Source organism: Squalius cephalus (genome assembly GCF_949319135.1).
Source record: "Squalius cephalus genome assembly, chromosome: 10".
Taxonomy (NCBI): domain Eukaryota; kingdom Metazoa; phylum Chordata; class Actinopteri; order Cypriniformes; family Leuciscidae; genus Squalius; species Squalius cephalus.
Genome location: NC_137131.1, coordinates 40,147,345 through 40,174,586, shown reverse-complemented (window position 1 = coordinate 40,174,586; position 27,242 = coordinate 40,147,345). Strand labels below are relative to the sequence as shown.

Sequence of the window (27,242 nt, the reverse complement as noted above, 5' to 3'; positions counted from 1 at the left end):
CAATTTTGACATCAGTACCATGGGGGAAAACTGCCGTATTTTTTATATTATCTCATAATTTTGCAGCAGGTATATTAGGCTGCTGTCACTTTAAGAACTGATGTGTTTACCTAAATGCTCGCCAAGACCGGCATATTGACATTATTTTGTGTGTATTTGACTCTTTAACAATAAGCAGCAAAAATAGCTCAATTTAGTACTGAGAGTCGGCATTATGTGCGCACACTTTAAGTCACCCATGATTTTTGTAAATAAAATCATATTTTAGACATATTGAGGGAAACAAAGCAGCTGCCGTAGCATCAAGAACAAAAAGTGTTTCACGTCGGCTGCTTGCAGCTTCGTTGACTACAGTGGAAACAGTGTGATTTTTGTGTCTTGATGTGCCTCATACTGTACGTCCGCCACTGACTCCGTGATATGCTAATGTGCCTCGGTGTTGCAGATTGAAAGATGCAGACGCTCTTCCAGATCTTTAAACCTTTTCACTCTCTCTGAGGGAAACAAGACAGATGGTAGTGCTAAAACAGAAGGGGGGAATAAGTAAGAGGAAGGGTAAGAGGAACAAATCAGTCCGTCAGCAGTACAGAGCGCCTCGGCCGTCTTCAGTGCATCTACAGTAGTAGATATAGTTGTATATTTCAACAGAGTGCATGCAGAAGCATTATGAGTAAATTCACAGGCAATAATAGCTTAAGGTAAAGAGGCACTTACAGGAACCATAGCGGTGAATGAGAGAGAAGGAGAGATAGAACAAAAGAGCTGAGCCATTGTCTGGCCTGTCGGCTTACTGAGAGAAATGAGTCAAGTGGCACTGCATCGATTTGCATCACATCTCTAAAACACGTTCTCATTGAGCAAATAAGCGTTATTTCAGCGGGTCTAGAGTTTTTACCTCTTGAATCGCGCTGCATGGACTTAGCGCCGTATGAAGTGCGCTCACAATCAATAAGGGCTATATTTACTCGGCATGCGAAACTCACGTTAACATCTTGCACGCGGTGGTTTGCAGTCAAAAACTTGTGTGGAAATATTAAATGATATATGTGTTGTTCACACATGCCTGTTCTCACATTGATCTATACTGCAGTGCATAGAGCCGCTAGCCTGCTGAAAACGTCTTGTATCACACGAATGTGGTTAGGTGGTCACCCAGCTTGTATGTTTTGATTGTTTTAGGTTTAACATTGCATGTTTACTACAACTGGAACAACATTTTAACCGTTTAGCATTCAGAATTGGAACCTACCGTTTCAAACCGGAGTACGGTTTATGAAAATATGCTGGAATGACGCTCTAGCAGCTTCAAACTCTTTCGTTTTCTTGGCTCCACTGCTGGAGATATAATCGGGTTGTTACAGTCACTCCATACTGAGAGCGCGCGCACACACACACACACAGTGAAGCACACAGTGAGGAGCTGTTAGCGTGTAGCTAATGCTTTGAGGCAGATCAGAAGAGGGTTTCAGAGCTAGCCTTTACACCGCAGTGTTGAGGACTCGCTGAGTCCTCAGCGCCGGACGCTCACAGCTGGGCTCAGCGCCAGAGAGGAAAAAGAGTATAGCGAGAACAAAGATAAAGAGAGCTTGTTGGCGAAGGAATGCAGAAAAATTCTGGTTCAAGAATGTGGCAAAGTACAATTAGCCCAGAGGGAACAACGCTAATCACTTCCCTTTGTATTTCTGCTAAAATACCACACTTGCTACAGCTATTAGTGGTTCTTGCCTGACCAACGCCACTGTTATTATCACTCTTACTATTCTTAGGGTTTGGGGTCAGTGGTGTGTTACACATCCTGCACCATTTCTGCTTCAGTTGTTATTTATACCTCAAACTGTGTGTTTTTGACAATAAAATGGGCAAAATATCCCATATGCATAGTTTGTATTGTTGTCAAAAGTACCGGTACTTCGGTATCAAGTCGGTACTGAAATTTTTAAAATGTGACGATACCAGCATTTCTGTAGTACCGGTAGTACCGAGTACCGGGTATATTCGTCACCCAGTAATAGGCAGCTGCTTTCAGTCGCCCCGTGTTTATCTAAGTGCGGGGCTCCAGACTAACTTTTTTACTAGGAGCACGGTCTGTAGCCGATATATACCACAATATATATATAGTGTCTGTGAATATTAAACCGCAAAAAGACTATTTAAATATTAACCCTGCATGTTCTGCTTGTCTCTGTGTGAATGAATGGCGCAGACGCGCGGTTTCATTTACCTCACACACACACACACAGACGCACGAGTGACGCTCGCACTGTTTTCAGTCTCTGCTGCCTCACGATATGATGACATGATGAAATTCATCTCCAGAGCCACTCTGAGAGTCACTTCATGAGCATTTTACCGTTTCATTTGAGAAAAAATATCGTCATATCATACACACACAGAAACTAAAAGGTCTTCACGGCAACCCGTCAAAATAAAAGTTCGGTTTAACTTGAAGAAATTGACAGAAATAATTGTATTAGGCTACTGTACAGTAGATTTAGCTATGTCTCCATGAATCAAAAATACTACTACTACTACTACTAATAATAATAATAATAATAATAATAATAATAATAATGTGTGCATTTGAAGGTTGCTTATGTTTCACTTTTTTTTATAAGTAATATTTACGTTTAAACAGCATACGTTTAACCGTCATAAATAGTAGGCTAAGTCATTGAATTGAATTTAATATTTTTTTCAAATAGTTAAATAAAATAGAAAAAATAGTTCCAACAGATTTTGCTGTGGTACCGAAATTGGTACCGAAAACCGTAACATTTTAATGGTATCGGTACCGACTACTGGAATTTTGGTACCGTGACATCCCTACTAGTTTGGGGTCATTTAAAATGTTTTTGAGAGAAGTCTCTTATGCTCACCAAGGCTGCATTTATTTGATCAAAACTACTGTAAAAACAGGAACATTATTAAATAGTATTGCTATTTAAAATAGTTGTTTTCTATTTGAATATATTTTAAAATGTAATGCATTTCTGTGATCAAAGCTGAATTTTCAGCATCAGTCTTCAGTGTCACATGATCCTTCAGAAATCATTTGTTGCTCAAGAAACATTTTTGATTATTATTATCAATGTTGCAAACAGTTGCGCTGCTTCATATTTTTGTGGAAACCTGAAATAGAAATAAATATATATATATATATATATATTAACGTTATTCATATCTTTACTGTCACTTTTGATCAGTTTAATGCTGGAAAAAAATATTGATTCCTTTCACTAGAAAAACTTAGTGACCTCAATCTTTTGAAGAGAAGTGTACATTGAAAGATCCATATCTATAGACCAAGACATAAAATAAAGGGGATAACCACCTAACAACTGCAAAACAAGCTAAACAAATCAATAAAAATAGCAAATTCCTTACAGTATAGAAACTGGATGACTGTATGGACAAAAACAACACCTCCCTCAAACAGTGGGACAATACCCTCACACAAACAACTGTCCCCAGCCTCTGACTTATTAAAGGTAAACAAACTGAGGGTGCAGGTGTGCTGAGAAATCAACCTATCATGGAAAAAAGTGACTAATAGCAAGTTACTTCATTTTAAAATGAAGTAACTATTCTGGCAAAAAACTATGGTTACTTACTCCCCATGGTAATTTATTTTAAGGAGAATTCAATTGAGGGAATTCATGTATTTAGTTATTCCGTACATTCATATAAGTTCATCTAAATGACTCTTATATATTTAAATCTGCACATTTTGTTGCACTAAGCAACTGAGAGGCTTCAGAAATGCTTAAAAAAAACTCTCTCTTTCTTTCTCACTCTCTCTCTCTCTCTCTCTCTCTCTCTCTCACACACACACACACACACCACCAGGACATTTCTTCTATTTCCTCCAGGATGAGTCTACACATGATTTCACGCTGAGGTCCAAGTGTCCAGAGGACCTCTGAGCAGCACACTCAATGGAAACACAATGCAAGCACAGCACATGTTTTATTCACTTTTTCTCTCAGCATGTTAGAGCAGTTTCGGGGGCTTGGAGGGTCTGGCCCTCTTTAAAGCTGCCGTTCCATGAACACGTTGACCAGTGTGTGTGTGTGTGTGTGATGAAAGAGGTTTTGAGCTGGTCCTGTCCTCTACAAAAGAACGTAACGTGAGCAGCAGGGGTGTATCGGTCGCCCTCATCCGTGCTGTAGCTCATTATGACAGATGACGAAAATCCTAAAGATGTTTTCTGTGACTGCGGATGACTGCAGATTGGCCCGGGCCGGCGAGGCCAATGAAAGGGCCCGTATGATGGGAGGGAGGTCACAGCGCTCTGCCTGTAATGAGGAGCAAGGGGATCATTACGAGAGAACACATGCGCTGAGAGCCACACTACAGAGAACGAACCGAACGAGGCCTTCGGCGCTGCACGCAGAACCCTTCTCTTCTGATGTGAGATGGAAACGAGGTGGAGGGAGAGCCGAGACTAGATAATAGAGAAGAGGGAGGGAAAATGGTGTGATTTAAGTAGATAAAAAAGAATAGACGATGGAAAGAAAGAGGTCCACAAAAGGTAAAGCGTGCAGCTTCCATCTTCATCTGCTGCAGTAGCGCACTCACACCAACAGAGGGCAGACAGCCTTTTATTATGACTCCAGACTGTGTCGGTGCTCTGTTTCTCTCCATAAAGCAGGATATATATCTCTCGCGTATAGAGCTTCAGCAACAGTGATGCTTTCAAAAAAAGTGCCTGTGTGTGTACTGTATCTATATATCTAGTATTTCACAAACACTCTTGGCAGTTCTCCCAAGTTATTCTTGCAGTCAGGTTTAACTGACTATTTTTTTCCTCAGAGAAAAGCCAAACACGAGGATGCAGAAAGAGATAAACAACTATAAATGACAGATCTCATCTGAGCAATTGTTAAAAAGAGAATCCCTTTGATTGGTTCAAGTGTGCAGTTCAGGTAAATAATAAAGCCATGCGTTTTAATGAGTCTGACCGTCCAGTTCATATTCAGCAGGTTCTTCAAGATCTCGCTTATTGCGTCAGTGTGTTCGAAGATTTGACCATTTTGAAAATCTGTGTTTGTGTTTTGAGGTATACACTTCTAGTTTATTTATTTATCTGTCAATTCACTGTTCTTTGTTTTATTCTATGTAGTGTTTTATTTAGTTTTATCATTTTTTGATAAGGCCACGTATAACAAGCAGCAAGTAATAGCATGGATTTAAGGATGTATTTATTGATCTTTTTCTATTGAACAATTTAAAGTGTTTTTATTTTATTTATTTGAATATGGTCACTCATAACAAGCAGCCAGTCCATGCACATATTTATGTTTTATTACAAGTTATGCATTTATTTGATTGTCTTTGCATTTTTTCACAAAGCTCAGTTTTTCTCTCTCATCAATTCAGTCTGCAAGTTCTAGATTTTCTGCATTCATTTAGAGAGAGAACCTAATGGATTTAAACGTGCTGATGCTGGACATGTATTGGACAGATTAAGAACACATTTTTAATCAATTAACAACCACGGAACAGAGATGATGGTGAATGGCAGACTTTCCAATGTTACGGTATAAAAACTAGCCATACTCTTGTCCTGTGTTGCATTGGCAGAATAATTCATAACCATTAACAGAACTAAGGCCCGGTTTCACAAACAGGGCTTGGATTAAACCAGGATTAGGCCTTAATTAGGACATCTAAGTAGCTCTTATAAAGTGCTCGTGTGCATCTTGAGACAAAATTATGGTTGCTTTCAATTAAAACAGTTCAAACATGCATTTTAGTCAGGACTAACTTAAGCCTTGTCTGTGAAACCGGGGGCGAAAGTAAGAACAGTTCTCTATTTCTAATCATAGTTGTGTGGTGTAGGATCATCTTGTGTGCTGCTGTGATGAATGCTTGTGTGCGTTGCCTCGTGTTGTTGTTGTGTAGACGCAAGAGCCGTGTTGTTTCAGCAGGTGATGAGGTGTTGTTGGATTGGATTATTTTCTCAAGTGTGCGAGATTGGAAGCAGCAGTGAGGTGGTAGACGTTACCTCTTTTTCCTTGAAGAATCTGAGCAATCGTCTTGCAAATGAAAAGCACACCGGGGCTACTATGGAAATGTCCACGCTGAGACCAAATCTCAAACTGTCAAAATCTTGCCCTTTTTCTTTCATGTGTGCGTCTACCTACACGTGTGAGTCATCGTGTGGCTATATTAATCACTGTGTTTGAGTGATTTGCTGATTGCGCTATTACGGCTTTCTTTTCTTTTTTTAAGTGTGTGTGTTGGTTTAGCAAGCACACACTCCACAATGCCACCTAGCTAAAACAAGCAGCGTGTCATACTGGATGTAAAAGCTTTTTCTATCCAAATCAGGGGTTCATGGTTTGATTGGTTAGACCCTTCACTATTCAAAAGTTTAGGGGCAAGTAAGAAGAAATGAATACTTTTATTCAGCAAGAATGCATTAAATTGATCAAAAGCGACATTAAATGCAAGTGTATGATACGAATGAGTTCTATTCTAAATCAATCTTTCTGTTCATCAAAGAATCCTGAAAAATATGGTTTCCACAAAAACATAAAGCAGGGAAACTGTTTTCAACATTGATAATAATAATAATGTTTCTTGAGCTGCAAATCATCATATTATAATGATTTCTGAAGGATCATGTGACACTGAAGTCTGGAGTAATGATGCTGAAAATTCAGCTTTGCCTCACAGGAATAAATAGTATATTCAAATAGGAAACAATCAAATACACTGTAGGCAAAAATCATGATTCTCATGTTCAAAAGTAGCTAAAGTTATTGTGGCATAAGTAAGATCTCTATTGTTCATGGCAATGTTGTTCTGCGGATCTGAAACCGACGCTACTTTCACGTCTCTTATATCATGCGACATCCAACTCCGTTATCCATTTTGAGTTATCGTAGTGTTTTCTTAGCAGGAGCTTTAAGGTAATATAGAGGTAAAATTATAAAGTGATTCGAAATCAAATAAGTATTTCATATTTAACGTCCACACAGGTGATTATTTTGCGCTCGTGAAAGGCCGACTGTAAATTATGGGTGAGATATGTCTTCAGTGGCTGTTTTTTTGCACATTCATTTCGTTGCAGAAATTATCCCTGTAAATTTCACACCTGGTTATGACAGGCTGGATTCAGGTGCGAAAGAGAGCGCTGTTTTCCGACAGCATGCTTCCCGCGGTGGGAATCAAGGATGTTGTTGGGGAGAAACGCTGAGGGATGGAGGAAGCGGAAGGTGTGCTTGCCAATGAATCGTCCCATGAGATCCAGACAGAAACAGCAGTCTATTATGTCTCAGACATGTAGCATCCGACTGCAAAAAAGAAAAAAAAAATCTCCTCATTCATATTGAGGAAAGAGGATACTGACCCAAAATGGGAAATGTTCTCGATTCGGACTTAATTCATCATGTTAAGAACAGCAGGGAATGAACTCTAGCCAGATTTGTTGTGCCTCCGAGAGAATTACGGAAGATGCTCTGAGGTTTTGTGACATTCTCTGGAAAGTTCCAGCAAACTCTGGTGCTAATCTCTACACAGAGACCTGATCTGCCGCTAAACCGCGATAACAGTCCTCAGACGGCGATGACTTTTTGCCGAGCAGGAGGCTAGGTTAAACCCAGACTTAACGCAAATCCATTAAGCGCTACTCTGTTGGATGTGAAGCACTCATAAGCAAGCCCTGAAATTCCTCCTTAGAAAAACTGACATAAGCTTGAAATGTAGGAAATGTAATTCATTAAAGATCTGCATGTTCTCTGATTTGTTTATGCATGCCGTAATTGCCTATTTACTCGCAGCCAAAGATGTCTCCTTTTTTCTGAAAAGTGCTTTAGAGGCATCCACTTTTTTTTTTTTTCTTTCTTCGTTCCTGAGCCCCGAGTGAGGGAATCGGGCGGCATGATCGGGTCTGGCGTCTTTGAGTGGGAAACTTCTGTGACACTGATTCTGTGTACTTTGACGAGGGAAAACATCTTAGCTGAAAGCGGCTATGTTTGCTTGGCGCCGGTGCCGTCGCCAGCGCGTTTGACCCGTTACAATATAAAAACACGCTGCTAATATGGGCTGACAAGCATGATAAGCCATGATTGCGTGTAAATTGGCAGTGGCGAAGGTTTAAGCTGGTCTTATGCTAATACAGCAGTGAGTGACTGCTGGGCAAACGCACAAACACACACACATAGAGATATGCCCATATTGACTTTCAGTGTGAGGCGGATGCACATGGGGTTCTGTATTAACTTTTTGGGATTTGAGAAAATGTACCATACACATGTCTTACTGGCCATAACGCTGTATTGTGCACCCTTTTATTAAAAATATATTTTTGTACCATTGAAAATGGGATTATTTAGCTGTTTTTCTTTGCATGTTTTTGATAAACAGTGCAGGTCAATGTGTCCCTCGAGATCAGCCAGTATGTCGAATTGTCACAAAAACAATTCCTCATATTTATGTTCTGGTGGCTTAATACGAGGAATATACATAGATAAACCTATTTGTCCTTTTTTTCAGTAAAAGCATTCCTAAAATAAGATACTATATACTTATATGAGAAGCAAAATTGCATAAACCACGCTGTTTTTTGCTAGATATGATGCTATAGGCAAGGTTTTTTTTATAAGCACTTTTTGTTATACTGGTTGAAACTCTCTTCAAATCCTAATAGCAATCAATAATAAAAATGGGGTAAACTTACCAAACAGTTAGAAAGTCCATTTTTTATTGATTACACCTGCTTTATAATAGAGCTGTGTGATCGCATACCTGTGTTCATTTCATGCTGGTTTGCACAATACGTTTTGCGTATCGCACCGGGACATCGTTCAGGTTAGAAGGGTAGTATTTCACTCTGTAAGGTGATCTACACATAATATTGATATATATGAGAGATTAATATATCGTGTGGTTTTGGGAGAACCCAAATGAATAAAATACTACACAGGACTCGTGGTTTATAGAGCACATAATATCCTTCATATATATTACTAAATGGTGTGTGAGACTAGTTGCAGTGGTGTCTATCAGACTCCAGACGGACAAATCAAATGGAATATTGGCCACATTAAACAAGCTAATTGGTATGATATAGTTTATCGATGAACTAATAGACACACATAATATGTGTTCATACTGTATATGCACACACATTCAAGCAGTTGAAAAGACACGTCTCTTTGATAAAGACTCAATTTAACACTGTGCCACCAACTCGATTGAGTTTATTTCACTTGTGAACTTATTCTAGAATTTTTCACAGCTTATCTTGTTATTGATGACTGGTAAATTGACAGTTTGTCTCCTGGCCTGAAACTTTCCCCCCATTAATTACTATAAGCAAATATTTCCCATGCTTTCTTGCACGATGAATTTGTGATGCGAGCGGTCAAAAGGTGAAAATGTCAGTGAAATAGTTCTGAGCCCAGAGATCTGAGAACAGAGCCGCTCTGGTTTGTCCAGCTCAAGTGTTCTGTAGCTCAGGCTGTCGTGCTGAAGCTACTGTTCGGCGTTTCTTTTCTCTTTTTTTACCTCTAATTGAATGTCACTTGCTTTCTGAAATGCTCCAAATTATATAATGAGGTCATTTGCATAGCGCTGAGATTGACTGACCTTTGCTTTTGCCAATAATTACAGCAGAGTCGTCTAAGACAGTCAACAGAGATGGTGCAAAAAAAGACAACTTCCCGCTCAGAAAGGTTAGCGGAGAGCTCCGTACTGGACTTTGCGAAATGTCATTAGAATTTCTTGGAGTATGCTCAAAATTAGCAAGTGATTGAGATCAGCAATGCAGAAATATTTTCTTTAAAAGCAACTTGGTTAAAACTGCATGTGTGGAATCGTTCCCTAGTAATTGCGTGGGAGAGGTTATGCGGCCAGGCATGTTGGATTAAGCATAATTCATTAAATATATATGAACAATCAAAAGCTTGCAGATGCAGGACGGTCCACGCATGCTTTATTGTCAAACCCTTTCGACGGTGATGCCGGAACCTTCACATTGCTTTGAGCCTCTGTGCCCAGTGTGAGCACATGGCATGTGAACTAGGACGCTCTGGTCGGGCCGTGCCAACCCAGCAGTGGTGTTCCTCTGATGCCCACCAGCGCTGTGGGCAGAGCCGGTGCCAACCAGCCGGCAACAGATACCTACAATACAGCAACTCAGAGAATAAACTACCGTTCAAAAGTTTGAGGTCCTTGGAAAAGAAATGTAAGGACGCATCAACCTGATCAAAAGTGACAAGTGATTTATAATGTTACAGAAATTACAAATAAATGCTGTTCTTTTGATTTTTCTATTCATCAAAGAATCCTGAATTATTATTATTTTATTTTTTTTATAACAGTTTCCACAAAAATATGAAGCAGCTCAACTGTTTTCAACATTCAACATAATCACAGATGTTTCCTGAGCGGTAAATAATCATATTAGAATGATTTAATGACTGGAGTAATGAGTACTATTGTAATAAAGTAAAATAGATAATATATTTTAGCACTGAAAATGAGAATGTTGATAATAATAATCAATAAATCGTTGAAGAAAAAAAATATTACCATGCTAAATGCTTTTATCCAAAGCGACTCACAAATGACAATAATTGAATCATGTCAGTATTATTGTAGTACAACTGAAATACTATTATAGTTTTTATTAACATTTTGAATTTGTTTTAGTATTTTTTTGTGTGCTTTTGTCATTATTATAAAATATTTCTGTAGAGTTTTTCATTTTTTATTTCATCTTTAATTTGAGTTGTTTAAGTACTTCAAGTTAAACTAAATGAAAATGTTGCTTTGGCAAATATCTAAATAATTTTTATTTTTTATTTTTTTATTTTTTTATGGTGTTATCAAATGAATGCATCCTTTGCAATCAAATGAGACTTCTTCCAGAAACATTCAATAATCGTAATGACCCCGAACTTTTGAACAGTATTTATCTCTCTCCTTCTATCTCTCTCTCTCTCTCTCTCTCTCTAAATATAGCACAGTTGCTCATCTTCTCACTCACATTAAATGCTGTTATGTCTTAAGACTGTCATTTATTTTAGTGATTAACACATCACACCATTAGTGCATTCAGAGCGTATCACTGTGTGCATGATATCACACGCATGCTCTGTAGTGAAGAGAGCTTCGTACTGTGAAACGTGACTTGTGTTTGCTGTGCTCAGGGACAATTTTGACCAAATAATACAACCCAAACCATCCTATTTGTTCATTTCTATAAAAGTGAACAAATACCCATTCAATTTGCAATTAATAATCAATCCGCTGAAAGTGGCTGGTTGATTGAGAAACACTGAGACAAGCATTAACGCGTGTCTCTGTCTCTCTGCTCTCTGGTGTTGTAGTCTCAGCGGCGCGTCACGTTTCACCTGCCGGACGGGTCTCAGGAAAGCTGCAGTGACAGTGGGCTGGGGGACCATGAGCCCGTGGGCAGTGTCCCGCTCCTCTCACACCCTCTCCCTCTGGTGCAGGCGCAGGACGACTTCTACGAGCAGACCTCTCCGGACAAGAGGACCGAAGCAGACGGAAACTCAGACCCCAACTCTGGTGAGTGTGTGCTGAAAGATGTGTTCTCTGAACTGAACCCAGCAGGAGGAGCTCAGCCAGAAAGGAAGATGAACATCACAGATGATAGTTTCCATTATTCACCTTCCCATTCGATATGTACGGCCATGTAATGTTCTGCAGTAGCAGTTCCCAATGTAAATAGTGCTCTCACGATACACTGAATGAAGTTTGCACAAGTGAATATAGCTGTAATAAATAAGAGATGGGTAAAATCGCATAATTATGCCTATTTGTGCAGAAATGCAGTATGCACATTAAGATATTCAGAAGTGATGTGTAATGCTGCAAATTAGCTTTTCTTGGCAAAGTTTATTGTAATGTGTTTTGCTTTACACACTGAACTCTGATACTGTGCATATTAATCAGAATATATGTGTTGTTTAATGTGTGTTGATCAGTGGGATTCACTATAGATGGAGGCAGGAAATGGAAAGCGAGCGACGGACAAGATGTCTTGCACTTCTTGTGTCTGGTTAGGACTGTCTTTCTAGACTTTTAGGTGGGAAAATGAGTTTGGTTTGTTTGATTCTAGACGTTGTTTTATAGATGGCATAAATGGGTGAATCTCACATTTCCAGGTCATATTTCACCCCAAAATCAAAAGGGAAATATTTTGCATTAAGATGATGAAGATATATTTTTATTTTTTTTATTTGCACATTTGTTACATTATTTTTGTGGCACAAAATTCTCACATTCTAATAGAGTAAAATAATGATTGAATACTCTCATAAAAATGTTTAATTTTAAATCAAATAATAAATAATTAAATAAAACAATAAATGCTACCATAATATAAAAACACAGTTAAATATATTTCTAATATATCTAAAAATAATATCAGAATACAAAAAAAACATTGTAGCTAAAATAGTTTAATAAATATATTCTTTCAGCGAAATATAATTTCTTGTTTCTTTTGATTTTGGGGTGAAATATGACCTGAATAATGCTCAGTAAAGGCCCCGAAAATCTATGATTGAGATTAATGCAAAACAATCGACAATTACAGAAAAGAAATAAAAGCAAATAAATAAGAAATAAAAGAAAGTAAGTTGAACTGAAGGGAAAACACGGTTTGTAGCATTGTTCATCTGAACAATATCAACAACCTTCATTCTCACCTTGAGGAAAACTAGGAAAGGTCGGTCAAAAGAAAACATCTTTGTCCTTAATATGTCACCGTAGGGTTTGAGGTCACTTCCTGCGCGAGAGCCGTGATGGAAGTATGTGTATTTATACGCTAATGGTCAGTCACGTCTCTCTGGGCTGAGAGTGTGTAGCTCTATCGTTCTCAGCACACACTTGATTTATTTAGCCATGATTTCCCTGTTGGGGTCTCATGCGGCAAAGATGTTCAGTTTTTATATTTCCAGCGATAGAACTCCGTGACCTACTTTTCCCATCACAGAGAGCCATAGATCTGCTCCGGCACCTGTGTCGCCCAAGGTCACAGATAGTTAACACGTGTGCGTTTGCGCCTTACGATTCATCTGAACAAGTTTTTGCACCGTATAGTGCACTAAGAAGAGTCTGTACAGTTTTTTGCAGAAGGATTTTTCACGCACCCTTTATTGGTCTCTAAAGATGAACGACACGCACATGTGTCTGTGAGACTCCACATCTTTTCTTGCTATTCATATGATTATTGAATGTGTGATCTAGTGCGGAGTGGCGAGACTCAAGTGTATCCTTTTAATTTGAGGAGAGAGGAGGGGGGAGCTCAGAAACAATCATTTGCATAAGGTAGGTGATAATTGCTCTTTTTAATGGAATTGATGGTGGTGTACACACCAATTATCTACAAGCTCTTAAGCCTGGTAATTAATTAGCACACAAATGGCCGTGGTGCCATGGAGACCGGCGCATAATCAAATATTGGACACACACACAGGGGCTATATTGGGAGCATCACTAGGCTCAGATGGCAACATCAATTAGAGGTCAGTAAGAGATGAGATGAACAAATCCGACTGAGTTTCTTTTACGTCAGAGATTTCAGTAGCACAGGGAATATCAAACTCTACATTTGCAACTTCCAAATCAAATGTAAAGATTTCATTGACTAGGTTTATAGACAGCTGGGATGGATGTTCCCACCAAAGTCAAAATATAAAGATTAGACATTTCAGACAAACCGGCTGAAAGATGGACGGCTTGTTTCTGGAACGCGAATGAAGTCTGCTCGCATCGGCCTTTGATATCAAGCCTTGTCCATGGCCTCAGTATGGATTGGTGTGCATTGATAAAAGTCTGAGATGTTCATACACACACCAGTTTCATTAATTAAGCATATCAAAAAGTTGATCTAGACTCCTGCAGCACAGACTGTGAGAGCACTGCAGTGCAGCAAAAACTGTTTGTTACTCAACTTGAGAACTGGCTTTTCTTTGAAGTGTGTGTGTGTGTGTGCGGCCTGGTAAACCTTACATTATGGGGACAAAATGTGCCCACAAAGATGGGAATATCCAAAAGCATTGTCCTTGAGGGGACATTTTTTTGGTCCCCATGTGGAAAACAGCTTATAAATCATCCTGAGTGATTTTTTTTGTTAGGGGATAGAATATACAGTTTGTACAGTACAGAAATCATTGTCTATGAAAGAGTTTGGGGTTGGTAAGATTTTTAATCTTTTAATTTTTTTAAGTGTATTCACCAAATACATATTAATCAAAATCATTTTAATTTTATATTCATCAAAGAATCCTGACAAAAATGCATCACAGTTTCCACAAAAATATGAAGCAGCACAACTGTCTTCATATTTTTGTAATAAAATAAAATAAAAATTCTTGAGTAGCAAATCATCATATCAGAATGATTTCTGAAGGATCATGTGACACTGAAGACTGGAGCAATGATGCTGAAAATTCAGCTTTGATCACAGGAATAAATGACATTTTAAAATATGAAAAGAAAAGTTTGAATAATATTTCACAGTTTTTACTGTATTTTTCATATAAATAAGTGCCGTCTTTGTGAGCATAAACGACTTTAAAGGGGGGGTGAAATGCTCATTTTCACTCAATCTCCTGTTAATCTTGAGTACCTATAGAGTAGTATTGCATCCTTCATATCTCCAAAAAGTCTTTAGTTTTATTAGTTTCTTTAGTTTAAAGATAGGCTGTACCGAGTCTTTCCGAAAAAACCCGAGCGTCTGGAGGCGGGCCGTGTGGGCGAAGCCAGAGCCATAGAGAGAATCCGTCGATCTGGGCTTTGTTTATAAAACATTCATCGTCGAAATGCAGGGAACAAACAGTCTACACAACTACACAACAATCTGCATCCACTGTTCCTAACGCTGGGTTCTTTGGGAAGCTTTCCCTCACATCCAAAAACACACTTTGGAGACACTATGCAGCGCTGCCGATGATTTCCTGTTGAAGCGCGTTGATGTGCGCGGTCTCGCTCTCCTCTGGTCGACGTGCTCGCGGGCGCGCTTTTCCGGGAGAAATGCTCATATAAGGAGTTCCACTTTGGTCTACGTCATTAGATCCACGGTCGAAAAAAAACCAGCCGAAACTTGTACCAACCCGGAAGTAAGATTTTCGGCACAGAAATTCTCCGTTATTCGTCCAAAATATTTTTTAAAAACTTTGGCCATGTTTAGCATGAGAATCCATCTCTTTAACACTGTAAACAACTCTGAATATATGAAACACCATTGTACCCCCCCTTTAAACTTTTAAATGGTAGTGTCTGAAGGAAATCAAAAGTTCACTTACACAGTTTAGAGTCAGTATACACAAATGAAGGACACAGAATGCTGCGATTAACAATCAGAATCCATTATTCCTGAGAGCCATGTAATAATACACCAGGTATTATTATTATTCAAGGTCACAGATTATGTGAAAACTTGAGCTTTACATCTACCTAAATCCAGAAATGTCACACAATGCTCTTTCTGAAGCGCAGTTAACAATAGCGGTGAAAACTCTGTGGGTCTTCTGAGCTCAGATGCCATGGAACGCTGATTTCTAGTGTGTGGAGCCATTGTGTGCCGCGCACAAATCTCTCTATGCCCGCATGCTCCGCGAGTTCAGGGAGCAGTCTTCTGTAAAAACTGGCTGTGAGGATTAATTTGTCAACTTCTGATGATCTGTACCAACCACAGGGGAACTGAGGGTTGCAGGTTGTTGTGCAGACTGAATTAATCTCTAAAAGTTGCGAGCATTTCTCTTTTTATTTCCTTTTCTTCTGTGTTTACCCCTGCCCGAGCATTAAAGTTGTTTGTTACCTCTCGCAGTCGCCACGTAGAACAACAAGCTTTTGGGTTTTCGAACGCTGTTGACAGGACTGTCAACGTCAATCCCTGGCAACAACTTAAGAACACAGGGAAACATGTATCTGAGTGGGTTCCATTTGGACACGGCGGGAGATCCCGACATGTGTAGGCTTCAGAAAGCTGATTTCCTTCACCACAAAAAAAAAACATGCGAACAAAAGCAACCCTCTGAGATGATAATTACGGGATATTGTTAAGCTCTACAATTCGAGGGTTTGAAAAACAACGTGATGCATTCTTAAGAAAGCGACTGCGAGCTAATGTACAAGCCGCAGCAGTTGTGTTTGTGAGCCACTGCGTGCCTTATACTTCCTTTGGCATTCAGAAGTGAATTTATTCTACCTTTATTCCGTGCAGCTGTTGTTAATTGCGAGTACATATGCATTAGTATCTAATTAGCAATTATGCAGATTGACTAATTATTTTTACGCTTTCAATCAAAAGGTAGTAAGCTAGCGGGTGCTAATTGCAGGTCAGCCTTCCGTACGCCACTACTTTACTCTGACATTTCAAAAATGACGTGTTTATCAAAATGCAAGTGTGCGTAAGATTTTCTGACATGACTTTATATGTGTAATTTAAAAGCTCGAAAGGCTAATTCGAATCTTATGGGCATTTGCGAAAGCATTTTAAATACTTTGCAATTTCATCGTCCCGTGGCATAATTACCTACATTCGTTCTCAGGTTGCTGCACTGCAGATGTACAGTTTAATTTGTAATCTAATAACTCTGGGTTATAATTGGTGGTTGAGATGGTGGTGGCTATTTAAATACACAAAGCGCACATACAATAAACCATAGCTGTTTATTTATTGATGCGTGATTCAATGCCTTGGGTTTATAGTTCAGTTCAGATCATTAAAGATTCAATCGTCTGAAGTGGTATTCTCTTTTAGGGGGTTCCTGGGTAAACGATCGGCATGTTCAGTGAAGCATGTGTTGCAGAAAACCCTATTAATTAAACCTTACAGTATATTTAAACCACAGATAACTTATTTGTCCTTGATTTGGGGCATGCATTATGCTGTTTGTTACATTGGAATTGGTTAAACGCACATCCAAAGCGATCTTTTCTTCTAGCGAGTCCGTTTACTAGAATAACTCGTACCACTTCATTCTTTTCTTTTAGTTTTGCTCCTATTCTTGAGAGTTTGGTTTTATAAAGTGCCTTTAAATAAAACATGTACGGTTTGTGTGCTACAAGACCCCATGAGAGCGAAAATCCTCTCATATTATTCAAGAGCACAGCTTCCGTTCACAGGGAAGTTAATGGTGGAGTGTAACGGAAGGATGTGTCGTGTTTTGTAACCGTTTTTGAAGACTACAGGATGGAACGGAATGCAGTTCGTGAGCCGCCATCCTCACAGCGGCAGACGCCATATAAAGACATAAAGCTTCGGTGGAAACCTGTTGTAAAACGAGCTGATAAAAAAGATTTTTTAAATGATACATCGATAGATAAAAGTAGAACAAAATGATCTGATGTGACAATCACAGATGGGTGGAATAATGTGGGTGAATATGTTTTCTTGTGACAGAATTTAGCAAAACATCTTAACTATATAATTGTGCATAGTTTAGATGGCAAAATAAATACATTTATTTTATTTTCATTTTTTTTATTATTATTTATTTTATATTTTTTTATTTTTTTATTTTATGCATGTACAAAACTGAATTTTGCCTATAATGTTTGGCTTATCCAGTTAATAATAATAATAATAATAATAATAATAAAAATAAAATTATCTTTATTATTATTATTTGTTTTTATTTATTTATTTTATGTGTGTACAAAACTGATTTTGCATATATTGTTTGGCTTATGCAGTGAATAACAATAATAAAGATTATCTCTGTTATTTTTTATTTTATTACAGTATATTTTTTATTTTATTTTAGAACATGTTGCATACGCTAGGCTAGTAAATCAAACTTGTTTTATGCTGAATTTTGCATTTTATTATGTAGCTTATGCAGTTAATAATAATAATAATAATAATAATGTTTAATGCAAAATTATTAATAATAATAATTTAAACATTGACTTATTGATATTTATGTACAGTAAGCAATACTGGTACAGTGTTGCGTTAAGAGCAGCTGTTGGGTCTCCATCTTTCCCATTGTGTTTCTAAACAGAATCAATAACAACACCTAAATAATTCAATAAGAACCGAAGCAGTGAGTCATGGAAGCTAAGCGTGTTCACACTCCCTCTGTGGGAGAATATTCACACGGTGACAGGCGACACAGTGCTTAAAGAGGAGTGTGGAAAAGAAGAATCATCCATGAATATCAAGGAGGACAGGAAGAGGGGAGGTGCCTGGGAAAGAAGGCGCATTTGTGGAGTAATGAGGATTCAAGGCAAATACGACGCTGTCAATCATTTGCCTTTGTGGAAATACTGAAATTAATTACCCCACGTTGGCAGGATGCCATGTTTGCTGTGCATGACTGGTAGTGCTGACAGCGGGCCAGGAGTGAGATGAATGAGTGATCGCAGGAAGGAGAGAGATTATGACTGTTTGACTGATGAATTTCCATTTAATGTGGCAAAAAGAGAATGGTGGGTGTGGTAGAGTGTTGTAGTGTAGAGAAGTATTGTTCATGTTGAAATAATAAGACTCCAACATGTTTCAAACATCACAGCCTTCAGGGACAAATGTTTTTTGATATAATAATGTTAAATGCTAATATGTTTAATAGCTCTCATATCACTCTCTGTCCTTTCACATAATACAGAAATTTCAATGCATATTCAATTATGTATTTGGTAAGTAGTCAGGTTATAAATTGGATGATAATCAGGTTTATTATCACTTAATATTATAGATATTGAGTAATGCCTATTCATAGAAATGTCAAATATATCTTCCGTAGCCTTCAAATGGACCACCTGACTCACAAAAGCTGTTGTGTTTATGGTGTATATATGCATGCATTTACCAACACATGCATTTCTTTCATGTATTTCCTTTTTTTTTTTTTTTTAGAATAGCTGGCAGCATCCAAACGCTTAACTTTAATTTTATGCAGTAGTACAGCAAGGGGAAGGGCCCTTTTATGCAATTAACTAATTAATCTAATTACCAAGTTCATAATTAATTGTGTAATTAAAAGATTTCATTGCGATCCCACCTACAGCGTGGAAGTGCCACTGTCGCACAAACTATCAGAGCTTCTGTTCACATTGTCAACAGGGTCTGATTACATGAGGCAAATCAGATTCAATCAACTGCTTTTAGCCTTGATTATTTCAGTTTAATTTGTTGATGCTTTGAGAAAATTGTGCTTAAAAAGCTGCTGTAGTAAAGCACATGTATGTAGTTAAGGTTTAAAGGAGACCTATTATGCCCCTTTTCAAAGTCTTGATGTTGGGCTCTATTAGAGCAAGTTTTCATATTTGAATGTTTAAATTCCACATTTTTTTCTGTAATGACTTTTTAAATCAGATTTTTAACCGATTAAAGATAGGGTAGGCAAATTCGGAGAGGCTAGCAATAGCAAGCTAGCTTTGAAAGCATAAAATCCCACCCTTCCTTCAGAGCGTCTCCAAAACCTCCTTCAAAACACATGAACACACAGCCAGAGCAGAGTCTAGAAGCGTCACGAGAGACGGCACATAATCGCAAAGCACACAAATTTACAATAATAATGATCGTAAACAACTTCCAGAGCTCTAGTTGTACCACCTGACAGCTGCAGTTAATTTCAGCGTTGATAGTGCTGATATAGTAACACAGAAATCCGAGTCTGAGGACGTGAACAGCTCCGGGTAGGACGTCACGGGTTGCCATCCTGTAATTACGGTTATGACGTGGCGTGAACGCAGCATAAGCTCATTGGTTTGGTTCAGGAGGAACCGTAAAAGTCGGCTTCTGTTTGTTTGTGGCTCTCTGTGACTGTCTGTCTACACAACTCTACACAGCCTTATGGAACGCACTGATGGCGTGTGATGTCTGCGTGAGCAGGAGCACCGATGTATGGAAATGGGCCGAATGCAATGATTGGACTTGGTCCAGAGATTTCCACAGAGGATATATGTACTTTTCAGTATTTCAGAAGAGAGGGTTAAAAGTTAGACCCGCCTCTTAGTAAAGGGTGATAAATGTTTCTAACTAGGTGAGAAAGATATGCATCCAAAAAAGAAAAGAAAAAGTAAACTAGCACCGTGTTGTATGTTAGTGGATGTTTACCAGGTGTGGGAGCACATTTTATTTGACGAGTTTATGAACTTGATCTGATCTGTATGATGCTATTATCATCTCTCCCACATTGTTGGCTTCTAGCAGGTAAAGACTTCACGAGCGTGTTCATGATTCAGACAGATAGCAGCTGAAGTGAGAGGAGGCGGTGAAGTAAAGCAAAAAGAACTGCTTGGAAAAAGTTACTCGCGAGGTCACAGTTCACTCTCAATGAGAGGTACGAGTGAAATAAAGAGCAGGTGTAGTCACCGCTGCTCAAAGCATGTAGTTTCACTATTAACTCACTCATTTATTCATTTTGTACAGTAATGGAGACACATTTTTGTTGCTGTTAAACAGAGACAGGTGCATGGGAAAAATCCGCCCGCGCCTACAAATCAAGCTGACTTTTGGACGTACTCAATTCACAAACTCTACTAGCGCGTGTTTGTTCGGCCCACATGTGCTAACCACATCTGATCGGCGGTCCAGATGTGAAGCGTCTCGGCCTTGATACCGTTTGTAAAACGAAACGCAAACAAGCACTTCTGCTTTGTCAACATTTCATACGAGCTCGCAAAGAAAACAAACAAAGGCAGAAGTGTGATTGTGAGTGCGTGGGCGTGCGAGGAAGAGTGCGAGATGATTTGAGCTCTTATGGGGAATCATGCTGTTGCGGTGTCATCTCTCGAACAGAGGAACAGCCTCTACGCTGTATGTGAAAGTCGCGGTTCAGAGTGCGTTTTTCTCTGATACCCACCAAAGCAAGGTGTTAGGCATCTGCTGCGGCTTTCAAAGACTGTGCATTCATTTATATTTAAATCTTCCATCTCTGCGGTGAATAGTGTCGGTAAGCTGTTTTCAACCCTTTTAACACTTGATTCAAAGCATTTAGTGGGAGCGTCAAAGAGTAACAAGGGAAGATGTTTATTGATGCCGGAGCGGGAAGCGTGCAGGTGAAAGGCACATGTTGTCAGGATGTTATGGCTTTGGGCTATGAACTGGTCGCTTTGTAACTGTGAGTGAGTGAGTGAGTGTGTGTGTGTTCATACCAGGCCAATGGTTCGTTCTGATGGCGGACCAAGCGCTCGGGGGGCCAAGGGTGTTGATGCTAAATGCGGAGAGGAGAGATTGTTATGTTTTCTAGCATGAAAATGGAAGCACTTTTACCATCCATCATTGATGAGTTTGAGAAGATGGGTAATTCCCTCGTCATGCTTCGGAGCCCGATATGGCTCACTGGATCGACACACGCACACACACCCCAACACATAACATTCATCTGGATGCGCAGTGCGTCAGTGACTTATGGTTGTAAAAACACGCTCTGTTGGCTCTCTGAACTCATACAAACTGTTCTTCAGTTCATGATCGCACCAACAACTCTTTGGGATGTGTGAAATGTATATATAGTCAAACCAAAATGTATTCAGACACCTTAAACATTTCTCACATTATCACACTTTATTCGCTATAGTTTAGAAAATGGATTCAGAATTAACATATTTCACTGGTTTTGGCTAGACTGTCTCGCAAATAAATTAGGTTGAATAGTTGTTAGCTGTCAGCTACACAATTAGATAATACCAATTTAGGTCAACCGATTACCAAGCAATGCTTAATTTTGTTCAGTCTGTGGTGTAAAAAAGGTCGCATTAGCAATCAAAGAAAAAAACATGGTCAGTGCCTGAATGAGTTTTGGTCCCGAAGTTTTATCAATTTTACTGGTAGTCCACTGTATGAAGAATTTGTGGGTATAATATGTCATAGTTTACTTAATTTTTCTATCCTCTCTTACATAAATGAACTATTGTGTCCTGCACCAGTAAAAAAAAAAAAACACTATTTTCAAAAATTACATCTGGTGTCTTTTTGGTTTGACTTAATGTTTCAGGTATATGACCCTGAAACATTAAATTGTATGTCCTTCCAGGAACAGAATGAAGCACTTGGCCCTCATGTCCTAGGGCTCCTGCAGGATGTTGGCCCCTTCCTGCCGTTTGATTGGCCCCTCAGGCTCAGTGCCTGCCACTGCTGCCCACTCGACAGGACAGGTTCTGCCATCATATTCTGCCCATCTGCCACCAGTCAAGCTGCACAAAAGCCCCATTTCAAGGCATTATGTTGACAGTCCGTCTCAACAATAGCCCATTGTTTATTAAATTAGTGGGGGGATGTCCTGCCAATGGCATTCAGATCCATTTAGTAATATGAACTGCACACTTGAGATTTACACTTAATGGCTGTTTACTGGGTGAATGGATGACTTTGGGCTGCTAAACAAGCATTAGAGGGAAAACTTGAATTTCTGTTGCATATCATGGGAAAGATAAAATTATTCCTTAGTCTACGGCCTGCTCCAACACATTAGCATGAATAATATGGTGCCACTGATTATTTACTTAAGAGCTTCATACAGTATGTTCATATAATCAATTCATATAATGGTTACCTGCCGTTAAAAACGTAGCTTAAAACAGCCTGAGGTGGCTTGCTGGTTTTACCTTGTTTATTTTATTTTTTTTAACTGAATTCTTGGCCTGGTTGATAGTTGGTTTGCTGGTTTGCCAGCTGGTCTCCCAGTCTGATCAACTGACTTGAACTCATGTAGCTCAAACAGTAGTAATGTGTAGTAGCATTGTGCTAGCAATGGCAATGTCTGTGAGTTTGATTCCCATAGAGTTCCTGAATTGATCAAATGGGGACCTTGATGTGTAGAGATGCAGTGAAAGTAATTTATTATTATTATTATTTTTATATGACTGTCAAGACTAAAAACTCCTCTAACACAATCAAACGAGACCAGCCAGACCAGTAGAAACCAACTTTGTAGCCAGCTAAGACTAGAAAGCCACTGGTTTAAGGTGGACTCTTTTGTTTAACAGGCTTTTCACTAGTTTGTTCTGGTTTGGTGGTCAGTTGGTTGATTAACCAGCATAGCCATGCATTTAACCATCAAAACTCAAAGTTGGTTGACCAACATGGCTTTTGTCCCACTGCGCAATGTGACGTCGTAGTGACGTCATTTTCATGTAATTTTTGGACGTCCAAATTTGGTCCATTGAAGGGGTTGTTTTGTAACGCCAGGCGACGTCTTTTTTCGACGTCTTCCGCACGTCTAATGTTGACGTCCGTCCACAAAAGTTTGTTTGTGGGAAGAAGGAAGGAGACGGGGTCGGCTTGCTGTGGATTGTGTGTTTTATTAGATACGTCTTTTTCAAACAATAATCGCGCTCAGTGCGCTCAAACAAAACAGTGGCTTCTCCTCCACACACACACACACACACACACACACACACACACACACACACACACACACACACACACACACACACACACACACACACACACACACACACTTCTTGTACTTGCTTTACCTGGGAATCGAACTCATGATCTTATGTTACAAGCGCCAACGCTCTACTGTTTGAGCTACAGCATCAGACTTTTGTACGCGTCTTCAGTTATCAGTCTAAACATGTTGAACAATGATTATTTGTTCAACATGTAAATATGTTAATTTCTGATTCGCGTTTAGGCTAAAAATAGGTTCGGCGCTTATCGCGGTTTGGAAAGAAACTGCATCTTGCAGTACATTTTAAATATAGCGATTTGGAAACGTGGATGGAGCAGTGAATAGGTTCAGTACACAGCAAAATGACATGACAAACTCGCGTTTTGGAAAAGAGCTCTTCATTTGTAAATTAAAAAAATATTAATAATCATGTAAATTTCCTGCACCTGTCATAGACGTCCAAATAAATTACCCAGTTCAGGTCCAATGTTGACCGTAAATATAACGTCCAAGTTGGGTCATGGTTGGACGTCCAAATAGTGGACCTAGTTTGGACGTCGAAAAAAATTACCCAGTTCAAAGGTCCAATGTTGAACGTAAATATGACGTCCAAGTTGGGTCATGGTTGGACGTCCAAATAGTGAACCTAGTTTGGACGTCGAAAAAAATTACCCAGTTCAAAGGTCCAATTTTGAACGTAAATATGACGTCCAAGTTGGGTCATGGTTGGACGTCCAAATAGTGGACCTAGTTTGGACGTCGAAATGATGTCCAGAATTGGTCATGGACCGACGGACCCAATATAGACTTGATCTGCACGTCTATCCGACGTCCAATGTTTAGTGGGGTGGTGAAACTGGACTGATTAACTTAAGTTGAAGCCTCATAAATGTGTGTGTGATGTGGTTCGGAGCCTTGTACAGATGGTTAACCTGATTTTGAATGTATGTCTGATGTAATGTTGGTTAATATGACAGCCGTGTTTTCTCTCAGGTTCTTTAGCGTTTGAGGGCTATAAAGGCCTTTAATAGATTCTGGTCTCCAGAGAGCAATGAGATGAGCTGAGAAGTCGCAAAGTGTGTGTATGTGTTGAAGCCTTTTACTGCAGGACATACGCTGATAGCATATACTGATACAATTTCATATATGACAACGTAACTGTTTAACCACATACATTAAGGCGCTCTTTATTGCGGCACAGAATAGATGCCTCATTGGTTTATACTGGCTGAACGCAATGATGAGAGCCATGAATTTATATCTCGCTCTGGTCTGGAGGAGCATCTTCTAAATGCTCTAACACATCTCTCGACTCTTATTGTCTGCTTGTTGCTTCCACATTATATGAAGAAGCAGCGCATAAACTCTGTCGTAAAAGTTTTGTTTTAGCGTTTGCGTAAAAGCAGCTGCTGTTTACTTTATTTCGGCGAGCCGTTTTTAAATATAGTCTAAAACGCCTCAGTGCTATGCAGTATGAAAGAGGCCTGTAGATTTGATCCCCCCTGTTGGTAAGCACATGGTGCAGTGTTGAGAGGTGTGATAAGGAAGAAGCTGGCAGGGGGCAGAGTGGCAGATGTTAGCCCAGGTTTCTCTGGAAAGAGCACTAATCCGCTCTCACTGTGGCTAACCGAGTCGAACTTACTGAGCACAGCCAAGTGCCCTGTCTGAATTTGATATTAAAATTAAATTGTTAGCACATGCATTGTGCTTTGAGTGTGTGACTTGAACGCACTACTGGCAATCTAAGTGATACTGTTGGTGTTGTCCAAGGATTTATTATTTATGCTGTGGGATGAAAGAGTATTAGACAATGTGCTTAGACAAAATAAGCTCATAGTGCCAGTCTATTATATTGTATTTTAACTGATCTAAAATGACTCATTTGAAGGATATCTCTTTGAATTATTATGTAGTCATCTTGCAGATGCTTTATCAAATTGGTTATTTTTTTATTTTATTTTGTTTTTTATATTCAGGGCTTCCACAATTACCTGACCTGGGAATATCAGGAAATGTTGTAATTGTTTGTCCAATTGACGTTTTTAAAATGTTATATTATAATATTTTTTTTCTCACATGAACAATTTATTGAATATTGTGCAATTATTCTGCTCAACTTTAAGTCAAATTATCAACAGTATATCAAAACAAGCTATACATTTCAATGCATTTCACTTAATTCACAAACAATACAATTCGGTTAAATGCAAAATGATCTGTCATTTGCTATGTTTCCATCCACCTTTATACTTTTGTGTGCATTTTGGGATATCAAATAAAAAAAAAAGCTGGATGTAAAGGGCAAGATGCGCATAAATTCTAAAAATGAGCATAAAAACGTATGTGGTCAATTGAGTTGGATAGAAATTTTTATCCTATAAGTAGACATGCGCAAAAACTATAATGAAACACATTTCCTGATTAAATTTCTTGATGCACAACAAAAAAACTCATGTGACCTTGCCTCAACAGTGGATGTGATTGGATAACTGGACTAACCGGTGGACCAATCGCACCGCATCTCAAATGTTGGTTTGATCATTCTGAAATGTCTGAGCCAAAGTCTATCGTCAGAATGTTTTGGTATAATTCCCTCCCAGAAGTGTCTCACATGATTGTTTTCCCAAACACCAGCATCCGAACGCAAGTTAACATGACAGCGTTATGTTATTCGTTTATTGCGTTTCGTCATATATGTCATTTATGATGGAGGAAAAGAGAGCCACAGCGGTTTCCCTGACTGCATCAACTTCCATTTTTATTGCAGATAATTTGCACCAATTTTCCAGGAAGTGACGATTTTCTTCTTTTGAAAAATGCTGCTTTATTCGCAAAAGTTTTATAGCCTGGGTTTCCCCATGCTGCCTTGCGCGCAGCGCGATTTTATTCACGCTGCTTGGCAGCCTGGACACCATGGACCAGATTTTCCCCTCAAAAAGGGAACCAATCACAGAACGGGGAGGGAGCAGCAAGACGATGACGACGTCTATGCGACACACCGAAGCAGTTTGTTTATATCTATGGATCCAACATGGCATCAGACGCGAAGTTACCTTTCGATGCAGCCTTAGATAGTGTTCTAAGTAGTTTAGAACGTAAGTTTTCATCATCTTCTTCCTCGTCGAATTTCTGTCGCTCTACATACGTCATCTGGTATAATTGAAACGATTGGCTATGAGCTACGTACGGGCGCATTTGATAGACATTCGTAGCGCCCAATAAACGGCTCTGGGCATTCGTAAACCACGCCTCAAATACGAGAAAATGAACATGTGGTTCCCAGACCACGTCTCAATGAGACGAGGTCTGACGTTAGCCAGGCTAAAAGTTTTATGCAATATTCCAATTTTGTGCATAAGTTAAATTCGCAACTTAGGGAGCTATTGACAAACTCGTCAGTGACTTTATTCCAGAGATCTGGCTGTCCATGATTTCATTAATTTAAAGGCACATATAGTGAGGGCATTAAACCCTGCCATTTTGTTTTAAGTTATTTTCTCTCATTAGGAGCACTCTGGCCATGTTAACATGCACAAGAAAATTCTAATATGATTCTGAATGTGCTTAAGGATATGATCATCCAGCTTCCCTCAGACTGAACCCGCATCCTTTGCATTAGCGTCCGAAAGTACTCAAAAACAATCAGCGTTTATTTGATTTTATGGTTGTCATTAGGAGTTCGCCCATTATTTTGGAATGAAATTATAATAACAAGAGCTCTCAACCATCAAAGCCTCTTGATTACAGATAGTCTGAACGCAAAACTCAGGTAGACCTCTCCAGTCGGTGAGTATGAAATTAAGTTGATTAAAACTGTCTCTGGATCCCTGTTCTCTTCAATCAGTGCTAAAAAATAGAAGAAGAGAAAATCATGTTGTGTCTCATTTGAAGTATATTAACTCCAGT

At 39.0% G+C, this 27,242-nt stretch overlaps 1 protein-coding gene across 2 annotated transcripts in view; it reads left to right on the top strand.

The window, feature by feature from the left end:
• The window catches only part of LOC307165888 (protocadherin-9-like), a 226,988-nt gene that overhangs the window by 130,199 nt on the left and 69,547 nt on the right, over positions 1-27,242 (top strand). For both annotated transcript variants that reach the window (XM_079883951.1, XM_079883950.1), the window contains one exon: positions 11,343-11,544. In XM_079883951.1, coding sequence (XP_079740077.1) covers positions 11,343-11,544 — 202 coding nt within the window. The remainder of the gene's footprint in view (positions 1-11,342; positions 11,545-27,242) is intronic.